The 26,925-nt window shown below is 43.5% G+C and overlaps 2 protein-coding genes across 6 annotated transcripts; one reads left to right on the plus strand and one right to left on the minus strand.

Annotated features, from left to right (window-relative positions):
* The first annotated feature begins 197 nt into the window (after positions 1-197).
* brd8a (bromodomain containing 8a) lies at positions 198-10,654 on the plus strand. Of its 4 annotated transcripts, XM_084177585.1 has the most exons (19): positions 206-229; positions 880-976; positions 1,206-1,275; positions 1,785-1,834; positions 2,037-2,159; positions 2,293-2,373; positions 2,457-2,521; positions 2,921-3,063; positions 3,282-3,473; positions 3,625-3,712; positions 3,905-4,051; positions 4,339-4,472; positions 4,735-5,200; positions 5,323-5,360; positions 6,156-6,406; positions 6,564-6,656; positions 6,770-6,838; positions 6,948-7,230; positions 10,099-10,654. In XM_084177585.1, the coding sequence occupies exons 1-19, from the start codon at positions 211-213 to the stop codon at positions 10,156-10,158; spliced, it is 2,469 nt and encodes an 822-aa protein (XP_084033711.1). In that variant the 5' UTR covers positions 206-210; the 3' UTR covers positions 10,159-10,654. The 4 variants fall into 4 exon arrangements, with proteins under 4 accessions (XP_084033714.1, XP_084033711.1, XP_084033713.1 ...); XM_084177587.1 differs by lacking the exon at positions 3,905-4,051; XM_084177586.1 differs by lacking the exon at positions 6,770-6,838 and having other exon boundaries at positions 10,099-10,644.
* A 3,445-nt stretch (positions 10,655-14,099) lies between these two features.
* LOC311142301 (dnaJ homolog subfamily C member 18-like) lies at positions 14,100-22,401 on the minus strand. 2 transcript variants are annotated; one of them, XM_084177922.1, is made up of 8 exons: positions 21,827-22,401; positions 19,199-19,364; positions 18,902-19,047; positions 18,432-18,626; positions 16,599-16,711; positions 16,084-16,193; positions 15,713-15,885; positions 14,100-15,562 (listed from the first exon to the last, which is right to left on the minus strand). In XM_084177922.1, the coding sequence occupies exons 1-8, from the start codon at positions 21,951-21,953 to the stop codon at positions 15,438-15,440; spliced, it is 1,155 nt and encodes a 384-aa protein (XP_084034048.1). In that variant the 5' UTR covers positions 21,954-22,401; the 3' UTR covers positions 14,100-15,437. The 2 variants fall into 2 exon arrangements, with proteins under 2 accessions (XP_084034048.1, XP_084034047.1); XM_084177921.1 differs by having other exon boundaries at positions 16,084-16,196.
* Positions 22,402-26,925: the final 4,524 nt, after the last annotated feature.

Below are 26,925 nucleotides of genomic sequence, written 5' to 3' on the forward strand. Positions count from 1 at the left end.
GGGACCACACGAGGTTATAAACGTATAATTCTCAGATACATCACTATGGCGCTGTATATAGTTCAGTTAATGTACATATTAGTTCTACACAGCGGCATCCGCAGTGAGTCTACGCAAAATCAATATTTCCCTTTTTCATCTGAATGATCTAATTTGGTTTATACTGTACTGAGTCAGATTGGGTGGGTGGAGTAATTGTATGACAAGAAGATGGCGAGCGGGGTTGGAAGTGAGTAAATGAGCCTGCTGTCAAATTAGATACTGTAAATGCTTTTTAATGCATGGCAACCAAGTGTTCATGAACCGTTTGCACACGATAGTCATGTGATTGATCTAAAGTTAGACGGCTTTGCAAATCGGTGAATTCTTACTAGCCTACCCCTGCTAGCACGAGCTTTGAATGAATGGCTCACTCTTCTCTTCGTTAGCTGACCAGTTAGCAGAAGCTCGCTAGTTAGCTATAGTAAGTCACCAGCAAAACATTGCTAGTAGGTGCTTGTGCGTATTTGTGCGGAAGTTCATTGTTTCATATGTCCGCTTAGAAAGGTGTTGATATGGGTGCTTCATGACTTTTGAAACATTCGTAGGGCATTTCGTAACACTGCTCTCAAGGTGGTAGCTAGGTCTAGCTAGCGCAACATTTATTTTCAACCCCCCGTACATGGGGTAGAGTCTTGGTATTCAGTGTGGCCTAACCTGCTTAGTTATTTATCTGAGAGCTTCTTTCATAATTGTTAGTTGACACAATGGGATTTGTTTTGCAGGCTCTTGGGACATGCTGACCTGTAAAATATTATGTGATTACCATAAATTGTATTTTTTTTTTATATTACCTGTCCTGACTAATAAGTGCCCCCCCCATCCACTCCTTATCTGCAGAACACAAGTTGCTTGCGATGGGGCCAACGGAGCCATGGTCGGTGAGGGAGAAGCTGTGCTTGGCCACCTCTGTCATGAAGAGTGGGGACCAGAACTGGTAATGCAGCAGGCTTGTCTACCTACATCATGTTACTGTACCAATTTTTTTGGACAGACCAGTCGAATCTTAGCCAGCCACCAACTTTCACTGAGTAAGACTTCCATGAATGGAAACAAGCAATAGGCTAATTGTCCCCAATTGATTATGTGAGGAAAGATTTTGGAATAGCACTGGTCAGTCGAATAGGAATTGTGATGATGCAATAATAGGATATCTACACCCACAGGGTGTCTGTCAGTCGAGCCATCAAACCATTTGCAGAGCCAGGAAGACCCCCTGACTGGTTCTCACAGAAGGTAGGATATGCTTCTAGATGAACACCATGGACAAACAAGAACCTGATGATAGCATCTGAAAGATATTTGTCTTTGGTGCCCACAATGCAGTAACCTTATGGACTCTTGCCGAAAGGGTTGATTGAGTGAGATAGGTGGCATGGGTCCTTCAACGTTTCCCCTGCATTTAACAGCAGCACACCACTATATATAATTTTGTATTTTTTGATAATAATTTTTGGGATGGTTAAATGTTTTCAGTGTAAAGTTAAACAACTAAAACCAGATAAAAGTATGTAGAAAATGTAATTGAGCAATATATTTTTTTAAACAAGATCATCTTTGAGAACTAACAATCAGCAAAAGAAATACTAGACAGTCAGGGAGATTCTAAAATATAAAAAAAAATGTGCAACTCAATATTAGAAAGGTGTTCTTAATATTTTGTACACTCAGTGTAAATGCAGCCTGTTGAATTAAAGGAAATAACTGCCTTATTCTTCTCTCTCCCTATCTCTCTTTTCATATAGCACTGTGCCTCCCAGTACTCAGAACTCCTGGAGACGACAGAGACTCCAAAGTGAGCACAGCAGTAACTGTTATGTTGATGTATTTTCCTGTGTGTGGCTGGATCTGTGATGATTCTTCTGGTGCATTTCCTATGTTCAGAGGGGGTTGGAGAACATGGATAGTGTGTTAGTCTGAAGGGGGCAGGCATTGGTTTATGGATGACACGATCTTGTCTGGATGGTTTATGTTTATGACACGGTATCTCTCACCAGACGGAAGCGTGGTGAGAAAGGTGAGGTGGTGGAGACAGTGGAGGATGTGATAGTCCGCAGGCTCACGGCAGAGAGGATTGATGAGCTGAAGAGACTGATCAAAGACACACAGGAGAAGCACAGGTACACAGACTTTGTGCAATCTCTGATAGAAGTGGGACTATCTACTCAAGAGACTCATGGCCTTTAGTAGATCTTTGCTGCTACTTTATTGACCCAACTCTGACTGTCAGTTGTTGATCTGCTGCATTCACAGGAAGCTGAAGAAAGAGGCAGAGCTGATCCAAGCTGGGCACCTGGACTCCAAACTAGAGGAGCTATGGGGAGAGATTGTGCAGTATGAGACTTTCTGTTACTATTTCTGTATCTAATTACCTGTCTATTTGTATTTTTCTGAAAAATACTTTCTGTGCCTGTCAGGAAGAAGAAACAGGAAGAGGAGGAGGCAGACATGAAAAGAAAGGCCACAGATACAGCCTATCTAGGTAAAAGATAACCCACTTCATGCACACCACAAGCTGCTTTTGCCTGTAGCTTTTCTTTATCTACTCAGTAAATATAACAGTATTTCCTGCTATTGCTCCTTGGGCACCCCTTTGGATCAGTCTTATTGCAAACCTTGTAGAACTCAATATACCAGGTAGTATACAGGTTGATTCAGATTTATTTTGTGTTTCTTCAATGATTCAATATACCCACAGGGGATGTTGAAATACAAATCATACCAAGGGGTTTGGATGAGGAGCTCTATCAGAAAGTATATCTAAGGCTGAGATAGATTTGTACACAGCCACAAAAGGTGGTCAAAGTAATTAGTGGATCAACTGTAGTGTGATTGGTCAAACTAAGAACAGTCTCACCCCGCCGCCCCACCCCCCTTCCAGCCAGACAGGCGGTGAAGAACACCCCTAAACGAGTGCCCAGTGTGACCGTGCGCTCTCCCCCGGGGTGCGGCTCGCCAAGCCTCGAGTTCTGCCAAGGGGACACACCCCAGAACACACCCGAGGACCCCAGCACCTCAGTGACTGTGAGTCCCTGTCAGCTACAGGGGAACGGGGCAGGGGCAGGGGCAGGTAGAGAGATGATTGGAGTTCAGTAAAAACATTCTGTTTTTGTCCATGTCAATTTGATGTGCTGCCACATGCTACACAAAATGCCTTTTCCTCGGTCTGCCTGCCTCTCTCCCATGTTATATCCCTCCTTTTCCCTTTTCCCAACTTTCATTTTCTCCCCTCCTCTCCGTAGGCCCCAGAAGCAGCAGGGTTCATGCCCCTGACTGAGGCCTGTGGGCTGGGTGGTGCAGAGTCAGGCCTGGGCACTCTTCTGGATGACTCCCCACAAAAGAAGATCTTGGGTCAGAAAGCCACGCCACCACCATCCCCTCTCCTCTCTGAGCTACTGAAGAAAGGCAGTCTCATACCCACAAGCCCCAGACTGGTATGTCTGAGAGGAAACACTGTATTATGCCATAGGGATTGTTCACTTCCATAATATTTAAAAACGTCCAAACCCATAGCCATTTCAACATCTTAGACTCATCGTCAGATGATTCCTGTTGCAGTTACAGAGTGCTGTGTTTGTCTCATAGGTTGGAGATGGTGACCTGCCTGGTAATATGACAATAGCACATGACCTACAGCTCACAGCCTCCATTCTCCCTGGCTGTCTAGCAACAGGTACACATACCCACTCACACTTATGCTTTTGCATAAACACCCAGCAGAAAGCTTGCTTCTAGAATGTTTGCAGATGTGTACCGGTTTGTGTTTGCTAGGTAGTCAAATAGTTAAAATGTAGTATTGCTTAGCGTGGCATTTGTGACTAGATCAAGGCTCTGTACGCTGTGTGTGTGTGTCCGTGTGCGCTAGGTGCCCCTACACTTTCTCGTCTGCTGGAGGCTGGGCCTCAGTTCTCAGCTCCGCTGGGCTCCTTGGCCAGCAGCACAGACTCCTCCAGTGCCCTTCTCACAGCTGCTGCACCCCCCACTATGGACTCCCCCGCCTCACTACACACAGGTCTCTCCCGTTCCCTCCCTCCCTCTCTCTGCTTCTACACTGTACAATCACAGATCCTCTTCATTCTTTCTTCGCTACTTCCTCCCCAGCATCTTTTCTGTGTCTGTCAGCTGACCGTCACACTACTGTACGTGACGTCTCAGTCCATCTCATCTCCGACATGAACGTGAAGCACATCACCATGATCATGTCCTCCATCTGTTGTCTTTACGCAGAGATTGAATATGGATCATGTTATAAGGCTGTTAATACTACCTGTGTGTGTGTGTGCGTGTGTGTGTGTATAGGAGGGGATGAGGTAGAGGCCTCCCAGCCTGGCCCAGGGGAGGGTACAGAAGAGGGTCTAGTGACGGTGCCCTACATGGGAGATGAACTGGACCTGGAGACAGTGGGGGACATCATCGCCATCATCGAGGATAAGGTGCTCGTCCTCCGCCTCACACACCTAAAAACATTGATTGATACCTGTTTTGCAGGTAGCCTAGCGTTTAAGAGTGTTGGGCCAGTAACCAAAAGGTCACTGGTTTGAATCCTCGAGCTGACTAGGTGAAAAATCTGTCTGTGCCCTTGAGGAAGGCACTTAACCCTAATTGCTCCTGTAAGTCACTCTGGATAAGAGCGTCTGCTAAATGACTAAAAATATAAAAATCAAGTGACAGGCTCTGACCTCTTTTGTCCTATAGGGTGATGAGAATGCAGAGGCTCTGGATGCGGCTGCAGTGGAGGCCGCTCTGTCCCTGTGTGAGGAGACGGGCCACGCCCTGTCTGGCCCCTGGGAGCCAGGCCCCTTCAAGCCCCCTGAGTCTAACCCTGCCACCCCTACCAGGGCCCCACAAGCCTCCTCATACCCCTCCCTCCACGGCAGTCTGGAGGTGAAGAGGGAGGTCCTGGAGATACGGGGTGGGGCCTTTGCATGTGACAGCCAGGACAACTGTACCTCAGGGTACCCACACCCCCTGGGCATCAGTGGCCTTCCTCCCTCCTCCTGCTCTTCTATGATGCTGGAGCACAGCCAGGCTATTGGCGCACGTCTGCAGCATGGGGTCATGGGCGGGGCCGATGGGGAGGGAAGCCCCGTCTCTCCCCATGCTACCATCAAGTGTGAGAGTGAAGAGTGGACGCAGCAAGGAGCTGATACACCACATGCAGGTATACACCCACTCATAGCCCTGGCACATCAAACTGACAGTCATACAGGTGCCAACACCAACCTGTTATGTTCTTAGCATGACTTCCTGTTTCTCTCTTTTCACTTTCACTTTCTCCCTCAGACTCTGAGGGTGACCCCATGACAAGAGGACACTCCAAGGTACACGTCCCACTGAGGAGAGAACAGGGGTCTTGTGCTGAGACCTGTTATTCTTGTGTTAGAACAGGGGTCTTCAACCTTTTCTTGCCAAGGGACCCCCGCCAAGGCAAACCGGCGACCCAGGGACCCCCATCATAAGTTAGCAAAAAAAACGTTTTTCCACATGTCCTGTCTTATCATCAATCAATCAATCAAATGTATTTATAAAGCCCTTTTTACATCAGCAGATGTCACAAAGTGCTTATACGGAAACCCAGCCTAAAACCCCAAACATAAGCAATGCAGATGTAGAAGCACGGTGGCTAGGAAAAACTCCCTAGAAAGGCACTAACCTAGGAAGAAACCTAGAGAGAAGCCAGGCTCTGAGGGGTGGCCAGTCCTGTTCTGGCTGTGCCGGGTGGAGATTATAAGAGTACAAGGCCATTACGGCCAAATTGTTCTTCAAGATGTTCAAACGTTCATAGATGACCAGCATGGTCAAAGAATAATCACAGTGGTTGTAGAGGGTGCAACAGGTCAGTACATCAGGTATAAATGGTGAATCATCAGATAATGATAATGGCAAGGAGAAGTAATCAGATAGTTTTTTCATTAATTTGACATCCCACACATGATAATTGGAAGAGGAAGTGTAATCTCATAACACTTGCAGGTGCTTTTTCAAATCCAGTGTGAGATACTCCAATGAGTGTAATTTGCTAAATAGTAGGAAGACAAAGGATTCTCCTCTTTTCTACTGTAGGTATCTAACTCAGTCTCTCTCCCCATCTCTCTGTACCTGTGTTGCATGTGAAGGAGGAAGAGGAGGGGGTGAGCGACGGAGAGGAGAGGAGTGCCTCAGAGACTAAAGAGGGCCTGGATGGGGGGGATGAGGAGGGGGACGGAGACGAGCCGGAGGCCTTCCTGTCGGAGGCAGAAGGGGAGACGGAGCTGGAGCCCCCAGCCAGTGAGAGTGAGGACAGCTATAGTCTGCACACAGCCTCTTCCTCTCTGCAGCTCCACACCACCGCAGACTCTATCCCCAGCAGCCCTGCCTCCTCCCAGTTGTGAGTCTCACACACACACACACACACACACACACACACACACACACACACACACACACACACACACACACACACACACACACACAAACCACCAAGCATGTGTATATCATGTCAAAACTCCTCTCTTTCTCTCTCCCCTTCTTCCTTTGCTATGCAGTTCAATGTGCAGTGAGGACCAGGAGGCCATACAGGCACAGAAGATCTGGAAGAAAGCTATCATGCTGGTATGGCGAGCAGCCGCCAATCATAGGTAACAATCTCACTCATGAAACCCAGGTCTACAACAGGACCCTGCCTGCACCATGCACCCTGCCTCTCATTTCAGCTTCTGAAAGTGATGTCCATGCTGTTTTCCTGGTGCAGGTATGCTAATGTCTTCCTGCAGCCTGTGACTGATGACATTGCCCCGGGGTACCACAGTATTGTGCACAGGTAAGCACTGACCACTGACACAGGGGACAGGTGCTTTCTCTGCTGGCTTGGTCTCCCCATTTAGTGTATCTGTTGGACAATCTGACCCCTCCTTTCTCCTCCACCCCAGGCCCATGGACCTGTCCACCATTAAGAAAAACATTGAGACAGGTCTGATCCGCACCACGGCAGAGTTCCAGCGGGACATCATGCTGATGTTCCAGAACGCGGTGATGTACAACAGCTGTGACCACGACGTGTTCCACATGGCCCTGGAGATGCAGAGGGACGTCCTGGAACAGGTCCAGCAGTACCTGGCCACACAGCTCATCATGCAGACCTCCGAGTCGGGCATCAGCGCCAAGAGCCTGAGGGGCCGGGAGAGCACCCGCAAACAGGACCCCTCGGACAAGGTGCTCCTCTCAGTGGGACCGCACGGGATAGAGGGTCTTTAGATAGGAATGAGAGGAGAGAGTAGGGGGAATGGAGAGTCTAGGAGAGGAAAGGAAAGTGAGGATTTGGGGATGAAAGAAGAGACGGATTAGGGATCCGTTTAACTGTAAAAGGAAATGACATAAGTCTCTTACCTTTGGAAGGCAGCTAGACCCTCTCCTAGATTTTATAGGAGGGTACATGTATGTCAGCCATGGTGTCTTCCTAACGCATGATCATGTGCTTTGGTGTTCATTTGATCCATTTCACCACTGACATCCTTCACTATTCTCCATTCTGAGTTGCCATGGATGGAGACCATACTGTTGGTGGGCTTCATGGGCTTAGATGGTGATAAACTCATGATAGTAGATAGGAACCTGACTCCCTCAGATAATACTGCTAATACTGTTGAATTGCATTACAGACAAGAACACAAAATAGTCAAACACATGCACTGCACCCATACCTGTGCAGATATAGCGACAACGCGAGACAAAGATCATTGCGAGTCCACGCAGTTGAAATCAAATCAAAGTTGATTTCTCACGGGCACAGGATACAGCAGGTGTAAACAGTGCAGTGAAATGCTTGCTTGCAAGCTCTTCCTCAACAATGCAGTAATACTAAGTCATATGAAAGAAATACACACCAGAAACTACACTATATACAAGATCAGTACCAGTACAGTGCGAATCAATGTCAGAGATACTAGTGACAGTTGAGGGAAGGCAATGCATATGTAATCCGGTTCAATTTCTCTCAACTCTCTCAACTGGCAATCTGATACACACACACACACTGATATTTTCTTTCTTTCTTTCTCATCCTTCATCCTTTCACGGCCTCTGTGTCTACACTTGTGTGTGTTGGCTTCATTGATCTGTGTGTGTATCTGTGTTGTTTGTGTGGGTGTATGTGTGTGCGGTGTGTGTGTGTGTGTACCCCACTTCATTGCATCAATGTGTGTAAAGACATAGCCATGGCAGCACTCCAACCTTGTGTTCCTCTCCAGTGTCTCTGGCTGGTAGATAGTCTCTAAGCAGGAGAGAGGGTCAAGGTTTAGGGGGGTTTAGAATGAGTTATTTTGGATTTAGTGCAACAGATCCAATTTGTATTATAGTATTTTTAAAATATTTATTTTAGGGGGTGGATCATCTTTAATATTGCATATAGATTGTGGCTTCTATCAGAGTAGTTGTCTGCATCATTTCCAATCCCCCTTATGTTTAAAAATAATAATATATATATTATTTTAAATATGTATTTTTTAAATATATTTTCCTTCCTTATTATTTGCCCGTAACCCTACCACCCCTCCCTTAATTGGAGTAAACTAATGGACAACAACACTTAGGCTTCTACTTCCAGTTTATACATACTATATGCATTTTACAGACACAGTATATTTTACATTAGTTATCTTTTGTTTGTTTTTAGTCCCATCCTTCAGCTACCCTCAACCCCTCCCATCCAGGTTTGATTTCTAGCTGCCATATATTTTCTCACTGTGCTGTGATGTTTCACAAAAGTTCTGAACCTTTCTATTCGCATAGTTTCTACAGATTGTAAATTAAAGAGAAACATTTTTGGTAAGAGTATTATATTATAGTATTTCAAACTCAAGTATTTTTGCAATGCTACAGAATTTCACATATGGCCAAAAGTCACATGATACATGTTGTTGCATATTGCAGTTCAAGTTTTAAGATGGGATGCTTATATTTAGTTCATCACAAAGGCTCCAACGATATCTTCACAATCCAAGTGAGGAATTGGTTCCCCACCTGTATTTAAGTAAAGGAGTTGGGTCAGTTCTTGGACCACTCCTGTGAGAAGATGGGTCCTGCTTCATTATGTGTTCCAACAGGTTTATATTTTATACGGTATTTAGTGTCCATGAGTAGTGGTGTTCACTTATTTTATACCCTCATGTTTTTTCTGTATACGATAGACCCATCAGAGAAATTAGGTGCATCTTTCTTTAATGCAGTTCTCTTTTGGAGTGTGTTGTCAGTGTGTCGTCAGTGTGTCGTCAGTGTGTGTGCTCCACTGCTCCTCTTCTTTCCTTGTTCTGTGTCTTTGTTCCCTCTCTCTGACTATCCTCTGTCCTCTCACAGGACAGTGTCCCCATGGCCTCTCCTGCCTTCCTTCTCTCTCTCTTTGTAAGTACCCAGTCTGCAGGTTATGACCTGTCAAGACTACAGCTAGGGTATTTGCATTCTGGCCCCAGGTCAGATTGAATACTTGCCTGACGACTCATCCTGAATTTGATTTCGCTGCTCTATCGATCGCTCCATGCGTCATTCTGAACCTGCTACCCTGGAAGTCATTTGTGCTGATGTCAAAATGACGTGATTCGTGTAGGCCGGCTCTGGCCCAGCCCAGCCCATCGGTTTCTGGGACCAATCAGAGTGGTCAGAATGTGTTTGCATTCGAGAAGCAAATCCAGACTCATCGTGGAGGAGAAACGTTAGTGGGCGTGGCGTTTGGCCGGAGCGATATGGATGGGTAGGCAGGCAAATTGAATACCCCTGCTCTATAGTATTCTCTTTTTTACATTTCCTCTCTTTCTCTCCCTCTTTCTCTCTCTCACACACACACACTCCTACAAACACATGCAGACATAGATACAAATTGGCTTGCTTACTTTCATGCACACAAGCTAATTGACACGTGTTTGCAAGTTGCATTGAATCTAAATGTTGAACCATGTTTCCTATCATGTTCAAACAAACACTAAATATGAGGGCCAGTCTGTCCGGTGTTGTCTAGGGTGATGGCTAGTTTTTCTAGCTTCTGATGGCTTTGGACCAGAGTTAACCCGTCTCCTCTCTTTGCCTTTACAGGATGGGGGCACCAGGGGGCGCCGTTGTGCCATAGAAGCTGACCTGAAGATGAAGAAATGAGCTGCAGGGAGCACCTGCAGATGACTCTGGATGGAGGATCCTCTATCCATGGTCATGTCCCAGTTGATTAAGGTACTGAAGGACACCACAGTCGGGGTCAATGTCGTTTCATGTCCTCTCACTTCAACTGGACATGGTATGTCTCGCTGAGAGCAATACAATTCCTGAATTGCAGTTTAGAGTAAACGCAACCCCAGCACTGAGAAACACAAACTCCAACTCCTGAATCGAGTCCCCTCTTAAAATGAGCAGGGCATTGTGACGTAGATAAACTGAGCGAGGAACCGTTGACTGGATGAGATGATTAGGGTCGTACTGTACGTGTCTGTCAACACAACTTATATACCTTGCATTGTGTATGTGTTTCATGTTTTTAAGTTCTTTGTATAGTATTGTACAGGCATGTCCCTTTGTGTACATATGGTGCCTTTTTAAAGGCAATGAATGTTTCAAAACAATAAATATTTGTTGCAAGATTGTGGTCCCCCAACTTAGCAAACCAGGTAGTGTGTGGTTTTTGTTTTAAAGAAATCCAACAAAAAGGACTAAGGCCGGAGATTCTAAGGCAATCTGTTCGAGCACTGTCGACAATAAGCTATTTAAAGGCAATATTCCCAAGTTCGTGGAGACCGCATTTATGGTAAACGCTGCATGTCAGCTCAAGCGAAAATTACCTTTTAAAATGGCACATTGTCGACAAGGTATGAACTAACTGAATCCCGGCATAAGCTCGGGTGTAACACCAGTGTATATACAGTGCATTCGGAAAGTATTCAGACCCCAGCGTCGCTGCACAGCTATTTTCAGGTCTCTCCAGAGATGTTAGATCGAGTTCAAGTCCGGGCTCTGGCTGGGCCACTCAAGGACATTCAGAGACTTGTCCCAAAGCCACTCCTGCGTTGTCTTGGCTGTGTGCTTAGGGTCGTTGTCCTGTTGGAAGGTGAACCTTCGCCTCAGTCTGAGGTCCTGAGCGCTCTGGAGCAGGTTTTCATCAAGGATGTCTGTACTTTGCTCCTTTCATCTTTACCTCGATCCTGACTAGTCTCCCAGTCCCTGCCACTGAAAAACATCCCCACAGCATGATACTGCCACCACCATGCTTCACCGTAGGGATGGTGCCAGGTTTCCTCCAGACGTAACGCTTGGCATTCAGGCCAAAGAGTCCATCATGGTTTCATCAGACCAGAGAATCTTGTTTCTCATGGTCAGAGTCCTTTAGGTGCCTTTTGGCAAACTCCAACCGGGCTGTCCTGTGCCTTTTACTGAGGAGTGGCTTCTGTCTTGCCACTATCATAAAGGCCTGATTGGTGGAGTGCTGCAGAGATGGTTGTCCTTCTGGAAGGTTCTCCCTTTCTCCACAGAGGAACTCTAGAGCTCTGTCAGAGTGACCATTGGGTTCTTGGTCACCTCTCTGACCAAGGTCCTTCTCCCCCGATTGCTCAGTTTGGCCGGGCGGCCAGCTCTAGGAAGAGGCTTGGTGGTTCCAAACTTCTTCCATTTAAGAATGATGGAGGCCACTGTGTTCTTGGGGACCTTCAATGCTGCAGACATCTTTTGGTACCCTTCCCCAGATCTGTGCCTCAACACAATCCTGTCTCGGAGCTCTACGGACAATTCCTTCGACCTCATGGCTTGGTTTTTGCTCTGACATGCACTGTCAACTGTGGGACCTAATATAGACAGGTGTGTGCCTTTCCAAATTATGTCTAATCAATTGAATTTACCACAGGTGGACTCCAATCAAGTTGTAGAAACATCAAGGATGATCAATGGAAACAGGATGCACCTGAGCGCAATTGAGTCTCATAGCAAAGGGTCTGAATACTTATGTAATAAGGTATCTGTTTTATTTGTAATAAATTTGCAAACATTTCTAAAAACCTGTTTTCGCTTTGTCATTATGCGGTATTGTGTATAGATTGAGGACATTTTTATTTATTTAATCAATTTTAGAATAAGGCTGTAACATAGCATTTGGAAAAAGGGAAGGGGGTCTGAATACTTTCCAAATGCACTGTGTGTGTATATACAGTGGGGAGAACAAGTATTTGATACACTGCCGATTTTGCAGGTTTTCCTACTTACAAAGCATGTAGAGGTCTGCAATTTTTATCATAGGTACACTTCAACTGTGAGAGACGGAATCTAAAACAAAAATCCAGAAAATCACATTGTATGATTTTTAAGTAATTAATTTGCATTTTATTGCATGACATAAGTATTTGATCACCTACCAACCAGTAAGAATTCCGGCTCTCACAGACCTGTTAGTTTTTCTTTAAGAAGCCCTCCTGTTCTCCACTCATTACCTCTATTAACTGTACCTGTTTGAACTCGTTACCTGTATAAAAGACACCTGTCCACACACTCAATCAAACAGACTCCAACCTCTCCACAATGGCCAAGACCAGAGAGCTATGTAAGGACATCAGGGATAAAATTGTAGACCTGCACAAGGCTGGGATGGGCTACAGGACAATAGGCAAGCAGCTTGGTGAGAAGGCAACAACTGTTGGCGCAATTATTAGAAAATGGAAGAAGTTCAAGATGACGGTCGATCACCCTCTGTCTGGGGCTCCATGCAAGATCTCACCTTGTGGGGCATCAATGATCATGAGGAAGGTGAGGGATCAGCCCAGAACTACACGGCAGGACCTGGTCAATGACCTGAAGAGAGCTGGGACCACAGTCTCAAAGAAAACCATTAGTAACACACTACGCCATCATGGATTAAAATCCTGCAGCGCACGCAAGGTCCCCCTGCTCAAGCCAGCGCATGTCCAGGCCCATCTGAAGTTTGCCAATGACCATCTGGATGATCCAGAGGAGGAATGGGAGAAGGTCATGTGGTCTGATGAGACAAAAATAGAGCTTTTTGGTCTAAACTCCACTCGCCGTGTTTGGAGGAAGAAGAAGGATGAGTACAACCTCAAGAACACCATCCCAACTGTGAAGCATGGAGGTGGAAACATCATTCTTTGGGGATGCATTTCTGCAAAGGGGACAGGACGACTGCACCGTATTGAGGGGAGGATGGATGGGGCCATGTATCGCGAGATCTTGGCCAACAACCTCCTTCCCTCAGTAAGAGCATTGAAGATGGGTCATGGCTGGTTCTTCCAGAATGACAACGACCCGAAACACACAGCCAGGGCAACTAAGGAGTGGCTCCGTAAGAAGCATCTCAAGGTCCTGGAGTGGCCTAGCCAGTCTCCAGACCTGAACCCAATAGAAAATCTTTGGAGGGAGCTGAAAGTCCGTATTGCCCAGCGACAGCCCCGAAACCTGAAGGATCTGGAGAAGGTCTGTATGGAGGAGTGGGCCAAAATCCCTGCTGCAGTGTGTGCAAACCTGGTCAAGACCTACAGGAAATGTATGATCTCTGTAATTGCAAACAAAGGTTTCTGTACCAAATATTAAGTTCTGCTTTTCTGATGTATCAAATACTTATGTCATGCAATAAAATGCAAATTAATTACTTAAAAATCATACAATGTGATTTTCAGGATTTTTGTTTTAGATTCCGTCTCGCACAGTTGAAGTGTACCTATGATAAAAATGACAGACTTCTACATGCTTTGTAAGTAGGAAAACCTGCAAAATCGGCAGTGTATCAAATACTTGTTCTCCCCACTGTATATGTATATATATATATAATAGAGTTCTATTACCATTTTCATTGTTTTATTTTACTAGTCCTGCATGTTGGAGCTCAAAGCCTAAGATTTTCACTGTACCCTGCAATCACACCTGTAACCCTGTACATGTGACTCTTAAACACTGAATCAGTATGAAAAAATGTATGCACTCACTAAGTGTAAGTCGCTCTGGATAAGAGCGTCTGCTAAATAACTAAAATGTAAATGAATCTGAATTAGTAGGAAATGGGTGAGAGTAATAGCATCAGGAACCAAAACAAAAGCTCCCCAGAGACACCAAGGGATTTTTTAACATTTTATTAAACCAGCTTGAAAACCTGCTCTGGCAGCACAAATCAACTGGACACCAGAGTTTAGCCAAGAGGCCACTGGGTCTCCAGTTAGCATCAGGTCTATTCTGTAATCCATTACTGCCCCATCCCCATCCTGCTGGTCTGCCACTAGTCATTAGTGTCGCTGTTAACCCTCCGTCTGCTGGATTTATGATCTGACTAAAGGAAGGTCAAGCGTTAGAAGATTTAAATTATTACTGAACAAACCCTAAACATGTTTAAAGGATCTTAGTAAAGTAAGTCGATTACATGAATAGGGAGGATGTGTGGATTGCTCAATAGTCCTTTACAGTGTAGCTGTTGACTGAGCACCTGATGTTTAACACAAGGACATGGATAAAATATGCATGCATCAGGGACGTAGGGTGGCAGGTTCAAAATAAAACAGCATCAAAATGTGCTCGAATGAACCAAAATGACCAATGGACAATAAATACAACTACAGCAACGCTGTTTGGCAAAGTCTTAATGCACAGCAAAATCAAATAAAAACAGATCAATGCATCAGTCTTCACATAAAACAGACATCCGCAGTTAAATTGTAAGTGGATCTAATATGCTAGATATATAGCTCTTGCCATGCTTTGTTTCTCTAAACAGCACAGCAAATCTACACATTTTCCTTCACGGTTTAAGACAATATAGATCTGTCTTTTCAAATAGAATCTCACGTCGTTTGCCTCTCTATCTGAACCTTTTCTAGAAGTTAGTGGCTTTCAGGTCCTTGCCTTCTTTCTTCACAATTAAAACGTTATTTCCAATTAAAAATTAACTCACTGCTCTAGCTATGTTCTTTCCCAAGACCTACTCAATATACTCCAATTTAACTCACGCCACAGAAACCAAGATCAAAATAAATGAGTAACCACCAATGCTAAACATGCTTCAAATAGGTGACTAACAGAAAGTGTACATGTGAACAGAACCATATTCTCAAACCTTGTAAGCAAGCCCATATTCCTTAATGTAAGGAAGTAGAAACAAGGCTCCCGTACATCAATACAACAATCCCAGAGCCAGCCAGGCTGGGCTTCATGTTATCTACACAGAGCCAGGGTTGGCAGCTTACAGTATATGCGCCTCCACTTTCTTCAATCCGAGAGGAGGCGGCACAATGTTTCAATTCAAAACGGCTTTGGCTGCTACTGTGCTCTAACCAGAGAGAAGAGACAATTCTTCAAAAAAGTGACCCGATTAAATAAATAAAATAAATAAACAATATTAAATGAGTAAAGTGTAGAATTCCCAGCTGGAAAGAGATGCCTCCCTCTCCTCCTGTCTAAGCCCCTCATTCTCCTCTCTGCCGGCCCACAAAGCGGTACAGCTTGTCACAGTTGTCCAGCTTCAGAGACTCAGCCTTCGCCTTCAGTCTGTCATCACGGTACAGTTGTGCAAGGTTCGCCAAGTCTGACTCTGAACGAGGATGGAGAAAAACATATCAGCTAATATATGGATAAAATTCATACTCTGCAACATGAATAAACCATGCGTGGCTGTCTCAGTCAACATGTCTCCAGTTGGGCCAGCACCAAGCTGCCAGGATCTGACTGCAGCTGGACTTACTCTGCTGTTTCTCCTTCCAGCAGGTGCTCTGCAGGTGTTCAATGTAGTCACTCTCTATGGTCTTCTCCAGCTCCTCCAGGGACTCCCCATGGTACTCCTTCTGGAAGCCCTTGTCCACATAGTAGGGCACACCCATATTCTGGGTCTCCCGGGAGACCACCAGGCCCATGGCCCTGAAAGACAAACATACAATCAGTCCCACTACAGGCAGACTTATAGAGGGTAATCCCCATCACACCTCACCCTCTTAAGGGTCCTCATGCACTCTGCACCCAGCAGATACCATGGAACTAGTCTGAATGAGGTTCATATGCAGTCTACTTTAGAGACAAACATGTCATCAAGAAGCTTGGTTGATGTGGTGGACTCACGGTTTGTAGAAGAGACTGTAGGGAGGGTTGGTGGCCATCAGTTGGGTCACAACAGATATGAGGATCAGCACCAGAACAGGAAGAAGCTGCAGGAAGGCTGTGAAGGTGTTCTGCTGAGGAAAGGTAAAACCAGAAGAAAATGTTCAAGCAAAAGTTCATAACACACCATATACCAGTACCTGTAAATACATTTAAATCAATCTGCAGTAATGTTTCTAGGACCCTCTTGGAGCAGCATACGGTTCTCATTTCTATTGCAGCACTGCATAGAGGGAAATAATATCTAATGGCACAAACGATCAAAAACCCAACCTTAAGGAATGGTGGCTTTAAATTTAAAGCCCAGCATTCATTGTGAGCACATAGGAAATACATACGCTGTAGCCATGTGGGTTAAACTGTACGCCCATAGAAAATCAGCTGTAGCCCTGTTGGTTAATCACACAGCTACAGAACATCTATGATGTGAACTGGTGGGAGTTTCTAGGAGATTCCTCATGTGGGCACTGACTGACCGGACTGCGGTTCTCCTCCACCTCCTCCTCGCGCCTCTCATATGCACGTCGCCGACGAGGCTGGTAGAAGTTAGAGTAGGTGGCTCCTCGGTTTGTGTACACATGGATGTTGCCTGAGGGAGCAGAACATACTCTTAACTACTATGAAACAACTGCCAATCCAAAATTAAAGCAACAAGAGAGAAACGTACACAAACACCAGCTCTCTCTTTCAGACACATACATGCACACACTTCCACCAAGGTTATTATAGTTGTGTTTTTAATTTTTATTGATATTCGTTTTTACATTTTAGTCATTTAGCAGACGCTCTTATCCAGAGCGACTTACAGTTAGTGAGTGCATACATTTTTGTTTTGTTCATACTGGTCCCCCGTGGGAATCGAACCCACAACCCTGGCATTGCAAACGCCATACTCTACCAACTGAGCTACACTGGACTTTTCAATGTTTATTAGAAATTTGAGTTCAGTTTTAGTTTGTTTTCAGACTCGATTTACTAGTTTTAGTTTTAAGGACAGAAAGTAGACTAGTCGTAGGAGGCTAAGAGACGTTTCTGTTTTGTATGCCTATCATTTGTGGGGATGTCTCTTCTTGCCACTTGGGGGCAGTAATACAAATTGATATGTTAGGTTTAAATTATAAAGTCAATCTCATTGTGATTTTAAATAATTAGTGCCTAGACTGGTGCAAGAAATATGGAAGAAAACTTGCCCATGTTTACAATAATCCAATGCTTTTTCAACTTTAGTAGTATATGTAAGAAGAATCAAGTACCTTTATCTGAAAGAGAGGAAAAACTAAACAAATGAAGTCATGGCACATTTGTTAGCTATAGTGATGCACTAGTCTCGGAAATCCCAGACCTAGGCAACAGCAGCGCTAGGTCTGGGGAGGATGTCGGATTCTCTTGGACATTTTGAAAGGGGGAGAAGAAAAAAAAATTCAGGGGAGGGTCCTCTTCAGACAGACAACTCTCCCAACAAATCACGAGTTTGGGTAGACAGGCCAGAATGTCACAATTAGAAACCAAAGTTTGCAGGCAAAGCCTTTGCACTGGTTTTAGTGAAGGTAGATGACGCAAACTAGCCATTTGCTAAATGCACTCATTAAAAATAACCTTTGCATTCTCCAGCTTGCTAGCTAGATACTATGTTGTGTCTGGCGGGGATGTTTTACACTTGGGCAACAAGCGGATACGGCGGTGATGTCACTGGTGACACTTCGTCCCATTTCCGACTCCTCCTCTCTGTCCCAACTGATGCAGGCACTTCTACAGAGGTGTATGCAGGAACATTGGTACACTGTGGGTGGCTACCTGTCCGTCTAGAGAGACTAGTGATGCACAAGCTAGGTCTATTTGAAACATCGCCATCTCCTGGCAGCATTTACCCGCCAGATTCAGAAGCTTGAAAACCCCACTGAAGAAAAAAAGCTTAAACCCTATTCGATTTGTGCCCAAAGTTTAGAAGAAAATAAACTAAAACTGAACATAATTTGATGTTTCTTTAATTTTACTTAGTTTCAGTAGTTAAAAAAATGAGTTTCTTAATTTTATTTAAGTTACAAACGTTTTTATGATTAGTTTTAGGGCTCTATTTAATCTGTATCGTTGAAGCGTTACAGATTACGCAATATAAATGTAAAGGTAATTTCCGATTGAGCTGACATATGCAGCATTTCCCGTGAATGCAGTCTCTGCTAACGTGGGAACATTGCCTTTAAATTTCAATCACGCTGTAAAGCTGAACTGCAGCGATACGGAATTAATCAATCCCTTAGTTTCAGTTTACTATAATAACATTGACTTCCACACAAACACACATATCTTACCTGTGGGAAATCTTCCTCCAAAGAAGATGTTGAAAAGTTCTTCAGGGGAGATGTCAGCCTCAAAGTCCCTGTTGAAGTTGCGGTAGTGTCCGTGGCGAGCGTGAGCGCTGCCCTCAGAGGGAGCCTGCTCTCCGTACTGGTCATACTTATGACGCTGCTCAGCATTGCTCAGCACCGCATACGCATTGCCTATGGCTGCAGAGAACCAAAATACTTATCAGGCCTATGATTGATGCTCTTGGTGTGGTGTTGTCTGACTCGATGCACAATAGCATGATAATTAAGGAGCTAGTTATCTGCACCAGCAGTTCCACAATGTACAGTGGCCCTATTTATTCATCTATTTTTTTATAATATTTTTTTTAGCTCACAAGATCATCTAATTTGACCAGAGGAGGAGGAAGATGTGAATCAGATGAGTCCTGGATCAGGTCAGGGGAAACACAGCAGTAACAGAGGCATCCCTTTACCTTTAAATGCATCTGTGGCTCCCGGGGCACAGTTCTTGTCAGGGTGGAACTTCAGTGCCAGCTTCCTGTATGCCTTCTTCAGATCTTCATCACTAGAGTCTTTGGGAACGCCAAGGATCTCATAGAAGTCCTTGCATTTCTTTATCCTGCATGGATCAAACACCACAAAGATGAGCATGACATCTGATACCACAAAGGTACAATGTGCAGTTGCACTTTCACTTGGTGGACATCTTGACAAATGTAGCGAAGATCTATAAGTGCTCAAAATGAATGTAGGCCTTATCACGCAGGTACCTGAGAACACCCTGACGCTGATCCTCTGTGTAGGTCTTCTTCTCCTCGTTGCATGCTTCCTCTCGATCCCCGCCCTCGTCATTGGATCGAAAGCCACGCGGCGGGGGTATGTGGGGCTCCTCTGGAGCAGCAGAGCTCCCGTTCCTCACTATGGCATCAATCAGCACTGAGGGAAGACGGAGAGGTCAGGCATGGGGGTAAATATCAATAGAAGAAACAGCCAGTCTGGTTAGGCCTAACTGTTGGTGTGTAAGTAACATTATGTACCTGAAACATGTATTTCCCTAACCTAATACCTTCTTGTCTTCAGAAGATGAGTTACTTACACTGTGTGTACAAAACATTAGGAACAACTTCCTAATATTGAGTTGCACCCCCTTTTGCCCTTAGAACAGCCTCAATTTGTCAGGGCATGGCAAGGTGTCAAAAGCGTTCCACTGGGATGCTGGCCCATGTTGACTCCCGCAGTTGTGTCAAGTTGGCTGAATGTCCTTTGGGTGGTGGACCATTCTTGATACATGCAGGAAACTGTTGAGCGTGAAAAACCTAGCAGCGTTATAGTTCTTGACACACACACCGGTGCACCTACTACCATACCCCATTCAAAGGCAATTAAATATGTTGTCTTGCCCATTCACCCTCTGAATGTCACACATACACAATCCATGTCTCAAGTCGCTCTGGATAAGAGCGTCTGCTAAAATGACTAAAATTTAAAAAAATTGTCTCAAGGCTTAAAAATCCTTCTTTAACCAGTCTCCTTCCCTTCATCTAAACCAGTGGTCACCAACTGGTCCATCACCAAACATTTCTGTAAAAAAAAAAACACGATAAAGCCTTACGCTCCTATTTTTTTTATTCGTTTCGCGCTGTCGCCGGGAAGGCAGTGTTCCCATTTTGAACCATTTCATGTTTCTGAAGGTAGAACTCCCTCTACCCGGCAGGCCCAGAGAGCAAATCAAGTGCACCTATAGGGCTACCGCTGGCCAATCAAATAGCTCAGATCCCCGTGTCTGCACAGTTTTCAAGCCTTAGACTGTAAAAAAATAAAAATAAAGGGAAAAAAAAGCCTTGAACGCGCAGCAAAGTTGATACTGTGCGATTTCAAAACCATCACTAGAGAATACAGCAAAGAGCTGCTGTTTTTATGAGTAAGTTCATGTTTAAGTTGTTATTCAGCACTGTCAACACTTTGTTCAACACTTTTATAAGACATAAAATGCTACAACCAGCACTGCAGCTGCGATTAATGAGTATAGCAAACAGCCAATTTATGCTTGATCCGAAAATATCGGAGGCGCCATATTGATGGTGTGACGCAATTGCGAAGCCTCCGGATGCACGCAGAGGCCTAATTGAGCTCCTGTACTGCATGCCGTGCGCCTCTCAAATGTTGGAACAAAGTGGAGGGCTCTGTATAGCTCCGCATTGACATGATTGGTTGATTGTAGGTGAGAGCGGGAGGTCCTGTATAAACACAACAGCTCTGCTGCCGCTTGGCAAAGCACAAGAAGTAGGAATGCCCTGAGTTCTGCAGAGGCCATACCACCATGAATGCTGCACGGCCAATGCAGATGTCAGAATGACCATGCATAGCCTTAATTGTTCTGATAAGCTTATGTTGTTATTATTAGCAGCTTGTGTCTTTTTTAATATCCAGGAATATTTCACTTTCTCTGGTCATAGGAGTAACATGAATTGGTACATGAGGCTATACAGAGCTCTCAGCATTGTTACAACATTTGGGAGGTGCACGGCAATGCGCACTCTATTTGGCCTCTGCGTCACACCATCCCATACAGCGCCTCTGACCACATTTTCGGATCAGGCATAAATTGGCTCTTATGTTTCGCCATCAGCTGGAAGACTGTCTCCTTTTCTCAGCAGAGGGAGGGAGAGACGGTGAGAGGCAGCCTCACTACTGCTCCCTCCCCTCAGATGCAGGCCATCAGTCCAGTAAACTAAAAAAGCATTATGCTCAGTTAGCTGTGCCTTACACGTAACATACAACAAATTATCTATTACCCGTGTGATCAAATTTTTTTTGAAATATAATTTCAAAATGGTTTTTAAATGATTAATGTTGCATAGGCTTACGTTTAAGTCATGTTAAAATGCGTTTGACTCTGTGATCTTCACTCAAAAGGTTGGTGACCAATGATCTACACTGATTTAAGTCGATTTAACAAGTGACATCAATAAAGGACCATACCATTCACCTGGTCAGTCTGTCATGGAAAGAGCAGGTGCTCCAAATGTTTTGTACACTCAGTGTATGTTAATAATAACTAACCAGTTTGGCTGGCTGACAGCTGCACCTCCAGGTTGAGTAATAACACGGCAAGTTAATGAAAGAAACATGACTAGTTACAATAGCTATACATTGTAGTGTGGCCTACAGGTTAGTAAAAGTACATCCACTTACAGGCACAAACACGCTATCAAAAAATATTATTTATATTATAAGCCTTACCATGTTGTAAATATTCAGATGACATGCATAACAAATTTGCTGATTCGAGTATACATTATGCAATTCACATTCACAAGATACAGACGTTGCACTTTCTATTTTAACATTCAAGTTGGCAAGCAAGGCTAACAAGACGGCCATTACGGGACATTTACCTCTGGCCCGAGTGCTGGGAAATATTTTCTGGGCTTCATACAACAGTTGAAGGGCTTTTTCTCTCCGCCCTGACCGCAAGCACAGCTTTGCTTTCTCTATCAAACGATCTGATTCCGCTTTATCCATTTTGACAGCTGTTCGATGGCTAGCTACTGTAGCTAGCTTGTTACCGTTAGTTTATTCTCAGAGGCCTGCAACCCCAATTAGCTACAGTCGCTCGCTACACAAATGCAGTTGACTGCCTGCAATTTTAAGAATTTAGCTAAGCTAGCTATCTTATGTTCGGAAGTACCTCTACGTTGTAACTTATGTCAACTCAATTAACGGTAACTAGCTAGCTTTGTTTACATCCAGATAACAAGCTAACGTTAGCTAAGCTAGCTAGCAATCGGTTAGCTACGAGATTTCGCCGTAACTATCAGGTATCATAGCGATGATGACGACTGCAACAAGTCGACAGACAAAACGGAACTAGTAAAAATCCATGCATGACTGAGAGAAATGAAATAACGACATTATTCAACTGGCTTGGTCTGTTTCAGGTTCTTTACCACGACACTAACCAATCACTTCCGGGTCACGGAATTTTGGAAACGTTCTAAATAAAAGTCCCCAGGTAAAAGTAGAAAAGTGCCAATAACCTGTATTTAATAATTGTCTGAACAGTCATTCATATTTGTTCATATGTAAGTGAAATGTACTGGGGGGGGGGGGGGACTGGTCCAACTCAACGTGTCATTAAAAAAAATGCGGCCGCCTCCCCAACGTAAAACCTACTGTATATCTGGCTTTCGGGGTCACCTTATTTTTCAAAATAGCTACATCTATGGGCTTTTATGTTTTTCTGTCGCGCGTAATGTGCGGCAGCCTATATCATAGGCTATGTATTGGATAAGTGAACAATCATTTGTGTTTTTTTGGACTTGGGCTCATAAAATGTATTTAATGTAGGGCTCATAAAATGTATTTAATGTATGGCTCATCAGGCTCAGGTAGCATTAGACTTAAATTTCATGCCGATCAAAGCTCTAATCAAATCCAGACATGTGCTTTATATGCTTTAGAATTACACTTCCGGTTTGGGCGGGAAAAACAGGGTTACCCTGGAGAAAAGTGATTATTTTCCGGATGGAACATTTGCAAAATACTGGGAAAATATTCAACCCTAGTCTGTAGTTTATTCTTTACATGTTTGGGGCTGCTGATGAACCATGATGTGCAGGCATAATCAAAGTGTCACTGGACTAGCGCACTTGCCATAGTCTTTAGGGTGTCAATAGATTTCCATCCAATTGGCGACAGATTTTCATGCGAATATTCTAAAATCTGCATAAAAACAATATGCACATTTAAGGGTTTCCTTTAAGAATATTTGACGCTGGACAACGTGACCGGAAATATTTTATTTTACCAGACATTTGGTAAACGAGGAATATTGGCCAAATGAACCACATTTACGTGTCCTTAAGAACGGACTATAACAAAGAAAATAAAACACTATTCCTTGTGTTTCGATGTGTAGCATATGCAAAACTTTATAGCCTATTTTTTAAAATAGTTTTTTTGGCTACTTTCCTAAACAATAATTGTCATTTCGTGGTTCAGCTGTCGGAGATTTGAGCACTACGTGCATCAGGGCATTGCATGCATAGGCCTATAGGCTTAGATGTCCACTGTATGATAACGCCAAGGTAGTGGGTTCGATCCCCGGGACCACCCATACACAAAAACATGTATGCACGCATGACTGTAAGTCGCTTTGGATAAAAGCGTCTGCTAAATGGCATTATTATTATTATTATTATTATTATTAGATAGACAGAGAGATATAGATATGCAGGCGGCATGCTAAGACACCGACATGCATTTCTTTATGTCAGATGGCTAACGTTACTGTGTCTGCTATACAGATATAGACTTACAGAAGGAGGTTCATTCGTTAGTTTTCGATCAGAATATTTTGTATAAAGATAAGCATTATACTGTTAGATTATAGGAGTAACTCTGGTAGGCCTGAAACGTTTTTCCTCACCTCAAATTCAGCGCCAGTGCATACTGCCTTCATATCATAGGCTTGCAGTAGCCAAATCTTAACAATAGCCACACCACACCAAACGTTCACAAACGTTTTTATACTTTATTAGGGTAATATCAAAAGTAAGTCAAGCCATTGTTTATATGGAATATATCAGCAGGCTATTATATTGCGGAAAACACAGCATTAAACATAATTTGGCCAAAGAAAATGGCTCAACAGAATGAAATAAAACAATTGCGAACACGTTTAAACCTTCACAAAAGTTTTGAACAGGCTATATTGCAGCAATTACCAACAACGGCAAGGGCCTACCATACCCAACAAATGACAGAAATAGGCTAATTTTATTTATTTTACAACAGACCTACTTATAACCTATCTTAAACTAAATATGGATCACACTATTAAAAAGACAGATCGAATTTAATTTAGCCAATGAAAATGTCTCAACAGAATTAAACCTTTTACTGCAGTTGGCTAAATCAGAGTCACACAGAGTCTTTAAAAAAAAACTACTTTGAAACCAAAGTATACACCACACACACATGGTTATGGGCTTTTAAAAAAGAAGACACCTGTAACATGTCAAATATAGAGTAGAATTTTGTATTATTTTTTTTTATTTAGTTTGCAACCCAATATTACACTTTATATACATCACATAAGACTGAAATATAACAAAACAGTTTGACATAGAAACACCAGATTTCCGTCTGGTAAAAAAAAAAAATATGTTTATTAATTATGAAATTATGAAAAATATGAATAACATTCCACCCATGAGGCCACTAGTCATTTGACCGCAGGAAAGGGTTACACAAAACAGGTGTTGCATATATATATATATTTATTTATTTATTATTAATAAATCGGCTGACAATAATAACAATGATATACAATAATAATAATAATAATAATGATAAAACAACTGATTATAAATAAGTTCCAAAATTGCATCCTACCTGAATAGGGAGTTGCACAGTAGCCTGTATTTGGCCATGCCAATGTTCTTCTCATCTTCCACTACAATATTACAACTAAGATTAATTTCCCCTTGTAGGCTTTTCACTATAGGCATGCTCTTTTTCCTCTAACTTTTGTTTTACTTCAATGAAAAAGGCCTCCATCTTCACAATCAACAGTAGTCTAGGACGAGGCTCCTATCTTGCTCTCTCTCTCCTCAGCAGCAGGCTCACTTGCCCGCAAGGCATGAGATAATGGTGCTGAAGCACACATTCGGGGTGTAGGCTATGATAGAGAGCCTCTCCTGGACAATTTGGCCAACTACAATTGTATTTATTGGCTTTTAATTTTTTAATTGGCTAAATTCCGCAATTACCCGCAAAGGGAAACCCTGGCGATTTTTTTTTTTTTTTTTTTAGTCATTTAGCAGACGCTCTTATCCAGAGCGACCTACAGTTAGTGAGTTATTATTATTTTTATTTCTATTTTCACCATCAGAGTTGTGTTTCCATCAAATGTACATGTTGCAGATAAAAGTCTGTGCATAAATATGACATCATGGGAAAGCATGCAGTTTGTTTGGCTACAGATTAAATAAATGATGATGAACTTCACAGGGTGGTGAAAGTGCAAGGTGATGAGCTTGATGACCCTTTCCAATAAATATCGAGGGTCTTATTCTGGTGACATGATAATCGATGCTTGGCTGCCTTTTGACAAATAAAAATCATCTCGTTCTTTTGTCCATAATAATAATCTAATCAGGAAGGCCAGTGGTTCCCAAACAAGGGGTCGTGACCCCATGTGGGGTCGCCTGATATGAAAATGGGGTCACAGGAGAATTTCCAAAATCTTGAAAAAATATACATATATTGCCTAAAAATACATATGTACAGTACGAGTCAAAAGTTTGGACACACCTACTCATTCAAGGTTTTTCTCTATTTTTACTATTTTCTATATTGTAGAATAATAGTGAGGACATCAAAACTATGAAATTACATTTTACATACAGTGGGGGAAAAAAGTATTTAGTCAGCCACCAATTTTGCAAGTTCTCCCACTTAAAAAGATGAGAGAGGCCTGTAATTTTCATCATAGGTACACGTCAACTATGACAGACAAATTGAGAAAAAAAAATCCATAAAATTACATTGTAGGATTTTTAATGAATTTATTTGCAAATTAAGGTGGAAAATAAGTATTTGGTCACCTACAAACAAGCAAGATTTCTGGCTCTCACAGACCTGTAACTTATTCTTTAAGAGGCTCCTCTGTCCTCCACTCGTTACCTGTATTAATGGCACCTGTTTGAACTTGTTATCAGTATAAAAGACACCTGTCCACAACCTCAAACAGTCACACTCCAAACTCCACTATGGCCAAGACCAAAGAGCTGTCAAAGGACACCAGAAACAAAAGTGTAGACCTGCACCAGGCTGGGAAGACTGAATCTGCAATAGGTAAGCAGCTTGGTTTAAAGAAATCAAATGTGGGAGCAATTATTAGGAAATGGAAGACATACAAGACCACTGATAATCTCCCTCGATCTGGGGCTCCACGCAAGATCTCACCCCGTGGGGTCAAAATGATCACAAGAACGGTGAGCAAAAATCCCAGAACCACACGGGGGGACCTAGTGAATGACCTGCAGAGAGCTGGGACCAAAGTAACAAAGCCTACCATCAGTAACACACTACGCCTCCAGACACTCAAATCCTGCAGTGTCAGACGTGTCCCCCTGCTTAAGCCAGTACATGTCCAGGCCCGTCTGAAGATTGCTAGAGTGCATTTGGATTATCCAGAAGAGGATTGGGAGAATGTCATATGGTCAGATGAAACCAAAATATAACTTTTTGGTAAAAACTCAACTCGTCGTGTTTGGAGGACAAAGAATGCTGAGTTGCATCCAAAGAACACCATACCTACTGTGAAGCATGGGGGTGGAAACATCATGCTTTGGGGCTGTTTTTCTGCAAAGGGACCAGGACGACTGATCCGTGTAAAGGAAAGAATGAATGGGGCCATGTATCGTGAGATTTTGAGTGAAAACCTCCTTCCATCAGCAAGGGCATTGAAGATGGAACGTGGCTGGGT

Source organism: Coregonus lavaretus (assembly GCF_964263955.1).
Source record: "Coregonus lavaretus genome assembly, chromosome: 15".
Classification (NCBI taxonomy): Eukaryota; Metazoa; Chordata; class Actinopteri; order Salmoniformes; family Salmonidae; genus Coregonus; species Coregonus lavaretus.

Excerpts from the sequence above, each read along its gene's own strand:
- brd8a (XM_084177585.1), top strand. Across the intron at positions 3,713-3,904 it reads CCCTGGCTGTCTAGCAACAG|GTGCCCCTACACTTTCTCGT; the intron begins GTACACATACCC and ends CGTGTGCGCTAG. Across the intron at positions 7,231-10,098 it reads AACAGGACCCCTCGGACAAG|GATGGGGGCACCAGGGGGCG; the intron begins GTGCTCCTCTCA and ends TTGCCTTTACAG.
- LOC311142301 (XM_084177921.1), bottom strand. The coding sequence starts at position 21,953 with ATGGATAAAGCGGAATCAGATCGTTTGATAGAGAAAGCAAAGCTGTGC. Across the intron at positions 19,365-21,826 it reads TCCCAGCACTCGGGCCAGAG|TGCTGATTGATGCCATAGTG; the intron begins GTAAATGTCCCG and ends GTCTTCCCTCAG. Across the intron at positions 18,627-18,901 it reads AGCCACAGATGCATTTAAAG|CCATAGGCAATGCGTATGCG; the intron begins GTAAAGGGATGC and ends GGTTCTCTGCAG.